Source organism: Mytilus californianus, unplaced genomic scaffold, assembly GCF_021869535.1.
Source record: "Mytilus californianus isolate M0D057914Y unplaced genomic scaffold, xbMytCali1.0.p SCAF_10, whole genome shotgun sequence".
Lineage (NCBI taxonomy): Eukaryota > Metazoa > Mollusca > Bivalvia > Mytilida > Mytilidae > Mytilus > Mytilus californianus.
The window spans coordinates 5,100,941-5,116,864 of NW_026262582.1; the positions used below are offsets into that span (position 1 = coordinate 5,100,941).

General features: G+C 33.0%; 1 protein-coding gene across 7 annotated transcripts in view; it reads left to right on the top strand.

Moving 5' to 3' along the window:
- LOC127717498 (innexin unc-9-like) overlaps positions 1 to 12,991 on the top strand; it is a 144,046-nt gene extending 131,055 nt beyond the window's left edge. For all 7 annotated transcript variants that reach the window (XM_052223175.1, XM_052223176.1, XM_052223177.1 and 4 more), the window contains one exon: positions 5,354 to 12,991. In XM_052223175.1, coding sequence (XP_052079135.1) covers positions 5,355 to 6,581 — 1,227 coding nt within the window. In that variant the 5' untranslated portion in view covers position 5,354 and the 3' untranslated portion in view covers positions 6,582 to 12,991. The remainder of the gene's footprint in view (positions 1 to 5,353) is intronic.
- Positions 12,992 to 15,924: the final 2,933 nt, after the last annotated feature.

A 15,924-nucleotide genomic window follows, 5' to 3' on the forward strand; every position in this document is an offset into this window, starting at 1 on the left:
TGAAAGTCCCTGAACAATAATGCCGAAATATTTGACACGAAAAAAAATACACACACACATAGATGCATAAATTTATCCCAGACGCGATTAATCAAAAAAATTATTCGAACAAATCAGAGCCTTTTGAAATCCGGGACTATTATACTAATAGTATAACCCCCCCCCCCCCCCCCTGTTAAAATGTACGAAGAATCATACCTAGTAGATAATATTTATTGCGAATAACCATAAATGCAGTATTGTTTAAAAAAAATATATATAATTGTACGACTGCTGGAGAGACAGCGAGCGAACACGAAATATTTTAACTGAGTCAGAAGGAATTCTATTGTTACCAATGAAAGTTTAATTGCATCAGAATAAAGTCATTGATTAAGATAAAGAAACAACCCTCCGCCGATATTTACTAGATTATTTAAGTGTAAATGTATTAGAAATGCCATAGATATAATAGCATGGCTACAGGGGTGGATCCAGCCATTTTTAAAAGAGGGGGGGGGGGGGGGGGGGGGGGGGGGGGGGGTTCCAACCCAGGATAAAAGGGGGGTCCAACCATATGTCCCAATTCAAAAGCATTGATCGTAAAAATTGGGGGGGGGGGGGGTCCAAACCCCGGACCCCCCCCCTTTAGGATCCGCCACTGGGCTATGACATCTATGGTATAAGGTTCAGTATAGTGGTCGTCTTAGTTAAATACATTGAATTTTCATTTAATGATTATTTACAAGAAGTGTTTTGCACTTAAAGGTATATATATGTTATCCATCTACTTAGGATTCTCTTAGCGCGCTTCATAGTTAATTAGATCTTGCAAACACTTCTCTTGAATGTTGTTACTTCTTTTCCTTTGTCAGTTTTCATTGTTGTTTTCCTTTCTTTCTTGCCTTTTTAACATAGATTTATCGTTAGTGTCAGAAGCGGATTTGGCGGGGACTCCCCTCTCGATGGAACCACAAAAAAATGTTTAATGCACATAGACTTGTTTACCCCCCCCCCCCCCCCCCCCCCCCCCCCCCCCTTTTCTCCCAACATCTTTTTTCTGGATCCACAACTTGAATATGTTCGTATAACCTTAAGTGCATGAAATGCCGTATGAACACTTTTTCATCTTTGAAAACATTACGATCGATGACCTCAAAGTTTCTCGTTTTTGGATCACTCTTCACATCTCTCATTTTCATTTATCCTATTTATCCTATGTATAATGTTTCAACTTTCATGAACTCGCAATTACCGTATAATTTTCTCCTGTAAAAACGAATCTCTTTTGCATCATAGCCGTACTTATCTTATCAGGAAGGTGAGAAAGGTATTTGAACACCCACTGGTAGCCATGATGCAATCAGGGGATTACATGCAAGGAGCTCTAATCAAATACCGAAAAGCAGATAAATATGAATAAATATATGTATAGTATGATCTAATTATTGTACGGACAGCTGTTGTTACGTTGAATCAACATATATATTATGGGATGGTGTATTCTTAGTTTATGTTTAGTCTGAGAATGAATAATTTTTGTTTAGCGCTTGTTTGGAGAAAGCTGGACAATTCTTCTTTATTTAATTGTGGTGAGTGGATATATTTTGATTGGATAATGTTTATACTGTACGAGTTTGTTATATTTTTAGTATTCATTTTAATAGAAATTCTACATCACAAATATATTTATAATACACAATTCCTATATCTCTTCACATTATATGATTGGTAAACATTTTGAAAATCGAACCGTACGGTTATAAATATACTAGTCAACAAAAGAAACGATACAAGGCAATGTATTTTCCATATATAATGAAATTGGATACACTGTACCAAGGTAAATAACTGCCCAATTGGTCTGCAGTGTTATTTTCTTATCAGAACCATTGATTTAAGGCAAATACGCGAATTTTTTTTTTGCAATTTTTGTTATTTTATACATCGTATTTTTTACCCCAAAATTCAAAAATCGATTTTAAAACTTAAAACTTTAAACTTATGCTTGGTCTGCTTAAAAGTTTGAATGCCTTTGCAGATATTTGAATACTTAATTCTCATCTTCGAAATTAAGCGCCGACTTTTATTATCATTTTCCGCAAAATAAATTTGACCCCTGTGTTCAATAACACGGTATTTTCTCACTTTCAAGTTTGGTCAGATTCTTTTAATCATATGCATCTGCTTTGCAAATGAATGTTTTTCATTGGATACTTTAACAGTTTTTTCTATTTATTATATTTTATGATAAATTGGAGTTCAAACTTGTGTATCGTTACATTTGTTGACTAGTATAGGAAATAGAATATTTAAATGAATCTTACTTCGACTTCTATCTAGATTTTATCATATGTACAATTTTGGAACAGTATATCAATATATATGTTCCTGGTACAATAATATATAAATAACACATAGCTGAGAGGGTGATAGAGCAGATTGTTACCCCGAGAAAACATTGTCAACTGAGGCGAAGCCAATGTTGACAATGTCTTTTCGAGGGGTAACAATCTGCTCTATCACCCTCTCGATATGTGTTATTTAATTTATTATACCGAATATTCTGTTATAATTGTCTATTAAATTTCAAATTCAAAGTAATAAACTATGTCGTCTTGTACATAACAATCATCCGTATTTATTAAAGCGCACACTTGAGCAAGCGTCTCCGTGAAGGGTTAATAGAGTATTTGCCATGGGATAGAGTAAATTGTCTCCCTCGTATTAACCAATCAAAATCTGGCATTTTGACATGAAGTATAATAAAGTCAAATAACTCAAAAAGTGAAAGTTTTAGGTCTTTATTAGAACCCATCTTTCAAGACCTTATCTTGTTTCCATAAAGAATCAGTTGATTTAACTAGTTTGTACAATAACAAAATGCCTTTCCCTCAAAAGGGATGTTTGATAAAAATCAATGAGACTGCAACCCAACGATTCAACGCAGAGGAGTCTGGAGGTCAATATATGGTCGCAAACAAAACACTAGTGTACACAACCAACTCCATTAAAGTTGTAAATTTATGAATTGTATGACAGATATAACAAAAATTTTCAAAAATTGACATCAAAAGATAGAAAATGTTTTAGAATATAATGATTATAAAAATAAGTGATGTTCAAGTGATGTACAAGTGATGATGTACAAGAGATGTACAAGTGATGTACAAGTGATGATGTACAAGTGATGTACAAGTGATGATGTACAAGTGATGTACAAGTGATGATGTACAAGTGATGTACAAGTGATGTACAAGTGATGATGTACAAGTGATGTACAAGTGATGTACAAGTGATGTACAAGTGATGTACAAGAGATGTACAAGTGATGTACAAGTGATGATGTACAAGTGATGTACAAGTGATGATGTACAAGTGATGTACAAGTGATGTACAAGCTTCGGACGGGTTTAAACTAAATATCTTGAGAACTTTCCGCCCCAACACCACCCCACATCCTTTCAAATTTGATTAATGAAATAATGAAATTTAAATTTTAGGGAACAAACAATAAAAAACCAATTCAGAAAAACAACAAACTACTCTATAGTGACTACAGTATAGACGACAAAACACGTGTACAGTTGTACAAAATGATATCATGATATTATTTTCCCTATGGTATTACATAATATGATAACTCTTTTTCAACACATATATTTTATGTTTATTTTGATTTGAAGGGGGAAAAATCATTTTATCATGGAAATAGACTCATTATAGATACAGTAAAATATGATACTTCTTGTCACTGCTGTGGTTGAATTATATATCATGTTTGCTTATTTGAATTATCTACTGTTTTATTTAGAAAAATAGTTTTATATGTTAAAATTTTCATCTTTTTTATCCTTTCATAATTCGAATTCCATATATGCAACAGTCGTTGTAGAACGTTCCAGATTCTCAGCATTTCTAAAACACAGTGGTTGAGTCATCTTGGCAGTACTATGCAAATAATTAGATAGAATTAACCTAGTGTTATAGAGGAGAAGTACTTTGAAGTTGTTTACCCTCAGAATCACGTATTTGCATTTAGTGTCTACTAACTGACACACTTCTGACATATATTTGTATTCTAATTGAAAGTAAGTGAGCACAGCGATGGCGTAATAGCGTTTACGTTCGTATATTTACAGTACAGGCAAGAGTTTCACAAAAATCTTACGACTAAAATTGATCGTAAGTCTTGCACAATTCAGTATACTTACGATCAACGCAGACCAAGTTTACAAAAAGGAGAAGAAAATAATTGTACGCTTAATTGTTGACCCTATTGAATTTTTAAAAGTTTTTATTTTGGTGGCGATGTCAGGGTCATTTAACTAACTGGCTTTAAAAATGAAACTAGTCTTTACGTGCAATCCAGTCTTGGTCTTTATTCATATTGGAAACTGGACTCTTAATGAGTGGTCCTCAATCATTGATTAACGACAGAAAACAAAATAGCCTGATGTTTTGAGGGTGGCTACCAAATATTGTTCGCTTAACGCGCGAGTCAACGGAAGTTTGACAATATTTTGATGAAGGTGCGCCATGCAATCGCCTCCATGTCTTTAAATAATTATCTACTGAATACCTGAATGAAGTGATGCAGTATAAAAAGTGTTTGTGGTCACTTAATTCACATGCTTTTATTATTATCCCATTAATAAGAAATATACAGTACCACATGCGTATTGTTTACATAATCTTATGCATTGTTTATGTCTTAGATGTGCCGACATATTCGGACAGGTCTTGTTACACGTATTTATGTGTTGTACATGTATTAACATTGACATGATTTTGGAATAACGCAAGGAATATTAAACATTGTATTTATTAATGTGCTGTCAGATTTTTCAACAACATGTAAGCTTTGTTATAATTCATTTTGGATATTTTGAAAAGGTACTTAAACTCTAAAGTTACATAAAGGTTAAATTTAGAATATTTCTTATAAATTCAGCAGTTAGCTACACCGTAGCTCATTTTTTTCCAAAATTGCCTCTTTTTTAAACGTGGTAGCTTCTCTATCAGTGATACTGTTTTGTATTATCTTGTACTATTGCACAATCAGGTATAAATGATTATTAAAAAAAAATTACTCATAGTACATTGTAACTGAGATTCTAAAAATTAAATAGTAAATCTAGATAATGATATATTCATATATGGTGAGTTCAGTTAATAATAATACATCCATAGAGTAAAACAAAAGACTGTTACAGAACTTGAACCGAATTCATTGGAGTTGAACCTTCGTTATTTAATATTTACAGATTTTTATGAAAACCACATTCGCTGACTCAAAACCAGACCTTGGTTTGATACATTTTAAGAATGGTTCTTTATCATATTTATTAAATGTTTATTTATTGTTTTTCAGGATGGACAGTATTATTGGGTCGGTTGGGAGAGTTGCCAACGTTAAAGTCCGTAATGACGATGACATTGTTGATAGACTAAATCATTTCTATACTACTGGAATACTGATAATATTTACTGTAGTTGTTTCCGCCAGGCAATATGTTGGCGATCCCATTAGATGCTGGTGCCCTGCAGAATTTCCTGGTACTCATGTTGATTATACGAACAATTTATGTTGGATAAAAGACACTTATTATATTCCAATGGAATCTCAAGTTCCATCACTGGAGCATATCCATCTCCGAAAAGAAAAGGAAATTAACTATTATCAATGGGTACCAGTTATGCTTCTCATTCAAGCCTTATTATTTTATTTACCTTGTATAATCTGGCGAATTTTGAATGGACATTCTGGTATAAATGTTGATCGGATAGTGAGTTTGGCAAGTGATGCCATGATGGAAAGTCCAGAAAACAGAGCCAGGGCTATAAAATATCTGGTCAGACATTTGGATCGTTGCCTTGACAATCAACGAGAAACGAGACATGCGTGTTGTGTAAAATTAAGGCACATCCTGTCTGCAAATTTAAATTTGCTGTGCGGAAGAAAATATGGAAATTTTCTTGTAGCAGTGTACTTTCTGATGAAAATTCTTTATATCATGAATGCAGTTGGACAACTTTTTCTATTAAATGAATTTTTAGGATCTAATTACAAGGTTTATGGATTTGAAGTGCTACAAGAATTAACGGAAGGAAAGGAATGGTCAGGTTCACATAGGTTTCCAAAAGTAACAATGTGTGACTTCCGAATCAGACAAATTACAAATCTGCAGCACTACAGTGTTCAATGTGTTCTTCCGATCAATATTTTCAATGAGAAAATCTATATATTTATGTGGTTTTGGTTAGTGTTCGTTTCTATATGCACGTGTGTAAATTTTGTTATGTGGTTCTGGTACATGCTTTTTCCATCGACAAGAATTCATTTTGTTAAAAAGTTTCTGAAACTTATGGAACGGATCACTACTGGTCCTGAAAGGAAACTTGTAGGTAGATTTGTGTTAGATTATTTACGACATGACGGTGTCTTTACATTGCGACTCATTGGAAAAAATTCTAGTGAGATTGTAGTAGCTGAAATAGTCGCTGGCTTATGGGATATTTATCGCAGCAAAAAATCAATACAGATCCGAACTAACATAACTGGACATGATCTTAATGTTATAGAAGGGGAGGATGTATGACTAGGCCGAAATGGCACAGGAACCGGAAGTATGCGCAAGGATATTCTTGACACAGAGCTGGCAGAGGAAGTGTGTGCATCCACGGTATAAATTCCGAACAATTTCGATTGGAAATCTAGTTTCTAATTTTGATAGCACAAATTCGGTGTCATCGATAGCTAAATCGTGTGGGTTGTGGAAAAGAAAAAAATAAGAATCATTCCAGTTATCAGAATGTTGATGAATTTCCGAAAATCAAAAACACAAGTCGTTTCATGAGTATATTTCAGATGCATAATAATTAATATTCACAGCAATTAGTTTTCCTAGTATATAGAATCAAATATGTTAAGAATACTGTAAAAGAACTTTTGACAAATCATGGCTCAGAAAGGTATTTTAATTAGAGACATCTTATCGTATTAGTTGAAACGCTGTTTAAAAAGAGAAAGCATTACAAGTTTTACATGTTTTGAACTTGATAGTATATCTTATTTCTGTTAATCTACATTTGATTTTGATAATACTTTCGCCAGATATAAAGGAAAATGCAAAAATTTCAAAGAATAAATGCAAGCTAGAAAAATATTAACACGAAACAATTTTATCCTCATCTGGTTTCCTTATAAATATATTGCTCCATTCACACAAAAATTGACTGCGTTTAGGAAATAAAACAACATGTTTCTATCTACATAATAATCTATATCTGTCTATTGATGAAAACACGGTCTTAGTTTTGCCAATGTATTTCTCAAAAGTGTTTTTGACGTTTTCATTCCCACTTCTAAACGTTTTGTCATTCGAAACAGTATTTACAAGAAGAACGAGCACTTTTATTTTATCTTTTTATTTCCTAGGTAATTCCCGAAGGTCGATGGTTCTCTCTGTACACTCCGCCTTCCTCCACCAATAAAAACCGTCACGAAATAGCCAATAGTGCTGAAAGTGGCGTTACACTAATCAATCAATCCTTTAGTAATTCATGTACTAGAACCGTATTTGTGACACATAACAGTTAACAACGATTAATATTTGATTCGTCTCGTACAACCGCGGATGCCTCTTGGGTTGCACTTTTCCGTCGCAGAAATTAGGTTCAGTTTCTATTCCCCATGGAGAAAAGGGGTAGGGAGGAGTGTAAGGCATATTGTGTGTGGTATCACTTCTGAAGAAATTGTACTCTCATTTCCAGTTGATTTCAAAATTATTAAAATCAATTTTTGTGTGAATGATGTGTGCTTGTCAGGCAAATGCAATTGTGATTTTTTGAACCCAAACTATAATGATTATATGTGTACGTACTTTAAAGATGCCGTAAAAAAGAATACAAATCGCCAAATTTATATGTTCAAACATTGATTTCAAGAAACTAAAACTAAAAAAAAAACCAAACAAATAAGAATAAGAACAAAGTACAGATGTTTTTGTTTTACGAATATTAAGCGAGTTTCAAAAGTTTCTATGAATCAAAGTAGTTTGCATCTTTTAAAATGTCATATAGAGTAACATACATGTATTAGGTATTTTCGTAACATACATGTATAAGGTATTTTCGTAACATTTAATTTAAAGAGTATATTATGTTTTCTCTCTAGGAATTGGTCATTACACTGTAAAAGTCGTGCTTAGAAATTAAACACTTGTATTACATGTTTAGATCTAAACGTGTTTAGGATTGTGTTTAATTTCTAAACACATTTCTCAGTAAGCACATAATATCTAAACATGTCTTGAATTTAAACACTTTTAATGTGTTTAAAAATGAAAGTGTTTAGAAATTAAACACTTTTTTCTAAGCTAAACACGATTCTAAACACAATCCTAAACACATTGTACTGAGACACGTTTAGATCTAAACATGTAAAAAAAAGTGCACAAAAGATGTGCTTAGAAATGTGTTTAGGATCTAAACACCATTTTTACAGTGTATATACCTGTTCTTACTAATGCATGTCGTAGAAATATTTGCTGAGGCGGCGTAAAGCAAACACCAATCAATCAATCAATCGTAGAAATATTTTACTGTTTTATGGCCTAAATGTATTTTTCCGGTAATTTTTAGCTATTTATACCAGTGGTTATAAGAGACAGAATAAGGATGCCAAAAGCAGATGTCAAATTTTATAGCCTTATTTAAAAGATATGCAATTAGAATCATGAATTTACACGGCACTTGTGTATATATACCATGCAATTATAAATAATGTATTTTTTTCACGACACTTGTATGCATGTACCATGCATTTAGAATCATGTCTTTTCACGTCACTTGTGTCATTGTACCATAAACTATAAAATTGTGTCTTTTCACGTCACTTGTGTACCATAAGTACATTCTTTTGGAATAACTGTTGATGTTATTTTTGAGACGGCTGAATTTCTATGCGTTCTTTTCAAATTTCCGTAAGTCTTTATATTGTTAAATACTGTTCTGAAGAGGGTTAATTTGATGATTATTCTGGATTTAAATGTTTATATTAACTTGTAATTTGCGTCAACATTAAAATGTAAAGTGGGTACATAAGTGTTATTTACGTAACATTTTTACATTTGTTTATACGTTGTGTAAATTTCATACAAGAATGTTCATAGAAAAAAAAAGAAATGTAAATGATATTGAAATCATTTGAAAAAAGCATCAGAATTTGTGTATATTGTTCTTTAAGTATAGAAGATAGCGTAATGTAATGTGTTACCCATTTGTACTTCAGTATTATTTCAGTGGCTTGTTGGGTATGATTAGGGAGTTCAAATTTTAAGACAATTTAATGATATAATCCTCTCTAAATGTGTGATCAAGTGACAGTGTTGTTGTGTACAGTAAATTACTGTAGTATCCCTGATAAATAGTTTTGTACGGTAAATTACTGCAGTATCCCTGATAAATAGTTGTGTACGGTAAATTACTGCAGTATCCCTGATAAATAGTTGTGTACGGTAAATTACTGCAGTATCCCTGATAAATAGTTATAGAGTGAACGAACTGTTATGTCTCTGACAAACCAACACACGATGTGGGGGAAATATATGACTTGCTGAAGATGATTTTTTTGGGGGCAAAGTGGCTATGTTATAATTCAGCAATCATTTAAATTTTCTATTACACAACTGTCCTTAAAATGTATGATACCACTCAGTATCTCCCGCTATTATAAAAACAAGTTTAAGACCAAACATTGAGAAAGAAACAGCCTAGAACAATAAGATGATATCGAAAACGTTTTTTTTTTTATTGTTTCTGAAATCTATAATACAAATCTCAATTTTGTAATCGGGGGAAATGGGGTCGGAGTCCTCTGTGGCCGAGGGGTCTCAGTAGCTCATCTACAGTGATCAGGTTAGCCTGTAAACTCTTAAGGTTGCTAGTTCGAAACCTATTATTGACGAGGTGTGTTCGACTCTCTATTAACAAGGATTGCCAGTTTTCCTGCCGAAGGTCGGTGATTATTTCCGGGTACACCGGTTTCCTTCCCCAATAAAAACCGGTCGCCATGATATATCCAAGTTCGCTGAGAGTGGCGTTAGACACCAACCGCATACAACAGCAATTTTTTATCTATGTTAGTTGTATGTACAAGGCAGTAAACAGACTTTCGAAGTCCAGAAGTCTTAACAATTACATTGTAAGTAGACAAGTACTTAAAATCATACTGCACATTAAATGTGCGCGAATCCTGCTGTTTTCTACACGATCTCTGAATGATGCATATCAAAAAAATATATTTAGAAAAATCACGCATTTATACAAAATAAAGGCTTGTCTTATAACAACGCCATTCATAGATACATCTTATATACAATTTCTGTCCATTTTATTATCTTTTCTTTTAAGTATACATCTTTGTGTAAATAAATCATATAACAAAATCGGTGGATATAAAAGGCGGTTGTCTCCGAAAAATTATAAAATTTGAAAATCTGAGCCGCCCGCTAACAAGATCTGCTATCAGAAAGGGGGAATAATTCGTATTTATTTTCTGCTGTTGATAATGCTTGAGGAGAGGTCTTTTACAAAAAGCTGTTTGATATTTTGCTTTAATTAAATTTTTTATGTTTAATTAATTATAGCACTGGTTATATCCGACAATACACCTTTCATCGTTTAATGCCCTGCTTCTCAGCTATATGGGATCCTGGCCCAACCTTCCTCTTCGCGTCAGTCCGCTGTCAATCCCTGGCTATATGCACTTGGTAGATATAAGCACAGCATTAAAAAAAGTAGGAGTAAAATCAGCCCCTCTAAAGTATCAATTTTGAATTGGAACTTGAAAACCTAGTCTGCCACTGAATATGAAATTAACGTCCTTCTAACACACATTCTAGGTACAAATAATCAAGCTTTTTATTTACATATATTTATTTTAGCATATTAATTGGTTTCAAAAGGAAATTATAAAAAAAATTTATCATCTAAACTAAACATAGGAAAGAGACAGTTGTACTCTTCTCAAATTAGATCTACAAGTGGAAAAAATAGCTCGAGGGATATTTACGGTGTAAATCTTCAGGTTACGTTTTGTCTTAAAAGCAAAGTTTTTACTTGATTTCTTTCAAATACAGGGGATCGCTAGAAATATCAACCTATGTATTTGATATAAAGATGTGTTTCAATTCAACTTTTATTCCCAGTTAAATTGTTCGTTTAGAGCATGTAAGTTAATATAAATCATAAACCTCTACAACATTCAAACTGAACAAATATTAATAGGCAGAGGACAGACCCAGTACAAAGAGGGATAACTCTATTTGTTAAATCTAACTTTAATCTTTTGTTTTTTTTTCTTACTTACCTGGAAGATTTTATTTAGCTGCAGATTAAACATGTTAAAAGTATAAATTAAATCTAAATTTTAATTTGTCATTATCCAAATAAAGAAATTTTCTAAATCACTGTTTCTCAGGTTTGGAAACTGTTGATTAGATTTTCTAAGTATTCGTATCTTGGTGAATTATCAAGAGGATATTAAAGGACACAATCCAGTTCATTTTCTATTAAGTTATGTGAACAGTTTGACAGCGGCTCCGAGTTGTTGGTCCACCAAAGATGAGCTGGATAAAGATTAACATCTACATTACTACATGCTACAATTCATATTTATTTGATCAATGTTTATTATAAGAGGTACATATATTTCAATGTATTTATTATTGTTTGTTGAAGTTTATGTTTACTTATTTAGCTGGTTGTGTTTATTGTTTAAATATAGATTTATTTATATTTGTTGTTTAGATGACATTTTGTTATGAGAACACGAGGGTCTGGATGGGGTTTATAGAATAGAGAATAATGGACAAACAATACAGAATTAAAGGACAACAAAATGAAAAAAATAGCAAAACAATAGACAAAAAATAAGGAAGAATGGGTGCTTAGATAAAAAACAAACAAATCAAGAATACAGAAAAATGGCCTCAAATTGGAAGAATACAGAAAAATGACCTAAATATTGGAAGAATACAGTAAGGAAGGACCCCTATTCAGACCCTTATACATCTGAATGTGATAAAATGTATACATGTAGTATGGAGTTGTGATCTTGTTTGTGATAGAAGTCATTACTAGTTGTAGTAATGATTGAACTTCCAGGGTTAATGGAATGTACTTCATTTTTTAGCGGTTTAAACTTTTTATAAGTTAAGAATTTACTGTTTGCCACTTTGACAGAAAAATGAAACGTCTAATATAGACTATATTAACTGTACGAAGAAAGATAACTCTAGTTAATTTAAATGCATGGTTCGACTAAGACCAATCCATCGCAATTATCTTCATTACATCTGCTTTATTTAACATTGAAATAATTTTACTGTAACAAATCAAAACAAGCTTTGAATGACCATCTTACATTTTTACGTAATAAAAGCCTTTTAACAGTAATATTGTTTATACGAAAACTTTGCACCATAGCAATACAATTCAAATTTGTAACTAGCTCTGTGTTTTGAACATCATTCTCTGTTAAATTTTAACCAACTACCGCCTTCCTTGTTTTTATATAATTTGAAAAATCCCTTAATTTCTCCAAATTTTGTGGGTGCTTTTTTTAAGTCATGACTTGTTTGAAATATTTTAGGAACATCATTACTCATCTCATCTAGTTACGGTATGCGCAATTCATTATTTTTTGTTAATATTCAAAGACTAAAAGTCGTTTTTTTACTGGTTAAGCAAAGCGTTCTAGTTCATCATATACTATCTGGTAGCTTTGGAAATATATAATTGTGTGTGTCGTAGTAACGGGTATAAAATACCCAAGAAATGATTTTTTACATTGGTTGTTTTTGAAATATTCATAATATTTGTAATTTATTCACATTTCTGTTATACAAGTCACGTATTCCTATTTCATGTTTTGTAAATACAAATATATATATCAATTGTCCTACTTGTTGCCAGATGACTATTTGAATACAATATTTATTTAAAATCTTTTGTTTTTCTTTCAATTTCCTTAAAAGAGAGGCGAAATATACCAAAGGGATATTCAAACTCATAAGTCGAACACAAACTGACAATGCCATGACAAACACCGAAAAACGACGAAAAGACAAACAACAGTACACAAAACACACACAGAAAATTAACGTCTGCGCAACATGAACCGGGAATATTTGCATGTGCTCTGGAACGATAAGCAGATCCTGTTCCATATGTGACACTCGTGGTGTTGCTCATATAAGTCAAAACCCCGGTGTTGAGTCTAATTCGGTAGCTAGGTCACATTAACAATTTCGAAAATGGAATCCAGCCTATGTACACATTGACGTCATTATAGTCGAGATAAATGAGATCACGTGGCAAGCATGGATTAGTTCTATTCAAAATACATAAATGTGGGTTGACTGCCAATGAGACAATTTTGAAATATAAGTTTCAAATGGAAGAAATAATCTGAAATATCGCTTGTATTATTTTATTTGGAGGTACAGTTTAAGGGAACTTCCGTATCCATTATAGTATGAGTCCTGGGAGTATATAATAAAAAAATTCATATTATATATTAGAACTATATATACTACCCCACTATGCACGCACGCAGCTTCCTGTTCTTCTAAAAACTTAACCCGAATAATCCAGTCGTTATATTCATCACTACGATCACTCCTTAAGATAGTTGATAGAGGGCGATGGATTATTCGAGTTATCAAAACATGTTCCAAAAGGTAGTGCATGATTTTTATTTTAAGATCAAATAACCGTTTTTTTCTTCCAAACGGCGCTTGATGAGGGAGATGTGGAGGTTCATATTTAATTTGCCATTAAGTTTGGTAAAAGGAGATTTGCTGATTTGTACTTGTTCATACTTTTTTTATTTACAAGTTTAAATTGTTATCTGGTGGATAATCCATGTAAAATATTCATTTCCCCAATGTTTTCTTTTGTATTAAGATTATAATAGTTTCAAAGTGAATAAAAAAATCCTATTCTATGAAGTCTGCACCGGCTAACTTAATAAAAAAAAGCTTTTGTTATGAACCTATTTTAAAATATATTTAATTTGGTTTTGCATATTTTAACTTTCTTATTTCTATTTAAGAACTACTTTTTTTAGATGGGACGAAGCTCTTGTGCTATTCTTTGGTATATTTTATTTAAGTTTTGTTAATGATGCAGTACGTTTTACTCAGCTTATGAAAGTTAATCATGGTAATACCAGTGAAGTAAAATTATCTTAAAATTTACATAAACCTGTAAGTTAGTGTCTCATGGATCTCCATTAACAAAGATATGTAAAAGATAAAAGAGAGGCGAAAAATATCAAAGGGATATTCACATTCATTAGTAAAAAATAAACTGACAACGCCATGACAAAATATGAAATAAGACAAATAACAGTAAACAAAACACAACATAGAAAGTCTGAACAACACAACCCAACCAAAAATCGGGGTGCCCCGGAAGGGTTAAAAGATCCTGCTCCACAAATGACACCCGTCGTGTTACTCCTATAAAGTATGTTATCAAATTATATCAAGAGATTAGGCATGTGTATTTTTCCTTTTTTAAATGAAAGTTCCTCTAGTAAAATGCTTGGTCGTTTTCATTTTTGCTATGAAATAAAACATATATATTTCCAAAGTTTTTCAATCCAAATTGAACACAAACTTGATCTTGGAGTCAGTTTTTGAGATATGCAACGTTATCTAGATCGGATACATTGTTTCCACTTTCTTACTTTAAACTCTTTACGGTTTAAGGATGAATTTGATATACTCGGTAAAATTCCTTCTTTACGTGGATATAAGCTATGTTTAAATGATATAACATTGATTACTTGTAAAATTGTGTTACAATTTACCTATCTACATGTACTCGAACGAGACCCTCTATACAGGTTACCATTAATATCCTCAAGTGTTAAAAGAAACAATCAAAGCTCTACATGTACTCGAACGGGATCCTCTATGCAGGCTACCATCAATATCCTCTAGTGTTAACAGAAACAATCAAAGCTCTACATGTACTCAAACGGGATCCTCTATGCAGGCTACCATCAATATCCTCTAGTGTTAACAGAAACAATCAAAGCTCTACATGTACTCGAACGGGATCCTCTACGCAGGGTACCATCAATATCCTCTAGTGCTAACAGAAACAATCAAAGCTCTACATGTGCTCGGACGGGATCCTCTATGCAGGCTAGAGGATATTGATGGTAGCCTGCATAGAGGATCCCGTCCGAGCACATGTAGAGCTTTGATTGTTTCTGTTAGCACTAGAGGATATTGATGGTACCCTGCGTAGAGGATCCCGTTCGAGTACATGTAGAGCTTTGATTGTTTCTGTTAGCACTAGAGGATATTGATGGTAGCCGGCCTTGAGGATTCCGTTCGAGTACATGTAGAGCTTTGATTGTTTCTGTTAACACTAGAGGATATTAATGAATCCTCAAGGCCGCCTACCATCAATATCCTCTAGTGCTAACAGAAACAATCAAAGTTCTACATGTGCTCGGACGGGATCCTCTATGCAGGCTACCATCAATATCATCTAGTGTTAACAGAAACAATCAAAGCTCTACATGTACTCGAATCGGATTCTCTATGCAAGGCTACCATCAATATCCTCTAGTGTTAACAGAAACAATCAAAGCTCTACATGTGCTCGGACGGGATCCTCTATGCAGGCTACCATCAACATCCTCTAGTGTTAACAGACACAATCAAAGATCTACATGTACTCGAACGGGATCCTCTATGCAGGCTATCATTAATATCCTCTAGTGTTAACAGAAACAATCAAAGCTCAACATGTACTCGAACGGAATCCTCAAGGCCGGCTACCATCAATATCCTCTAGTGCTAACAGAAACAATCGAAGCTCTACATGTACTCGAACGGGATCTCCTACGCAGGCTAC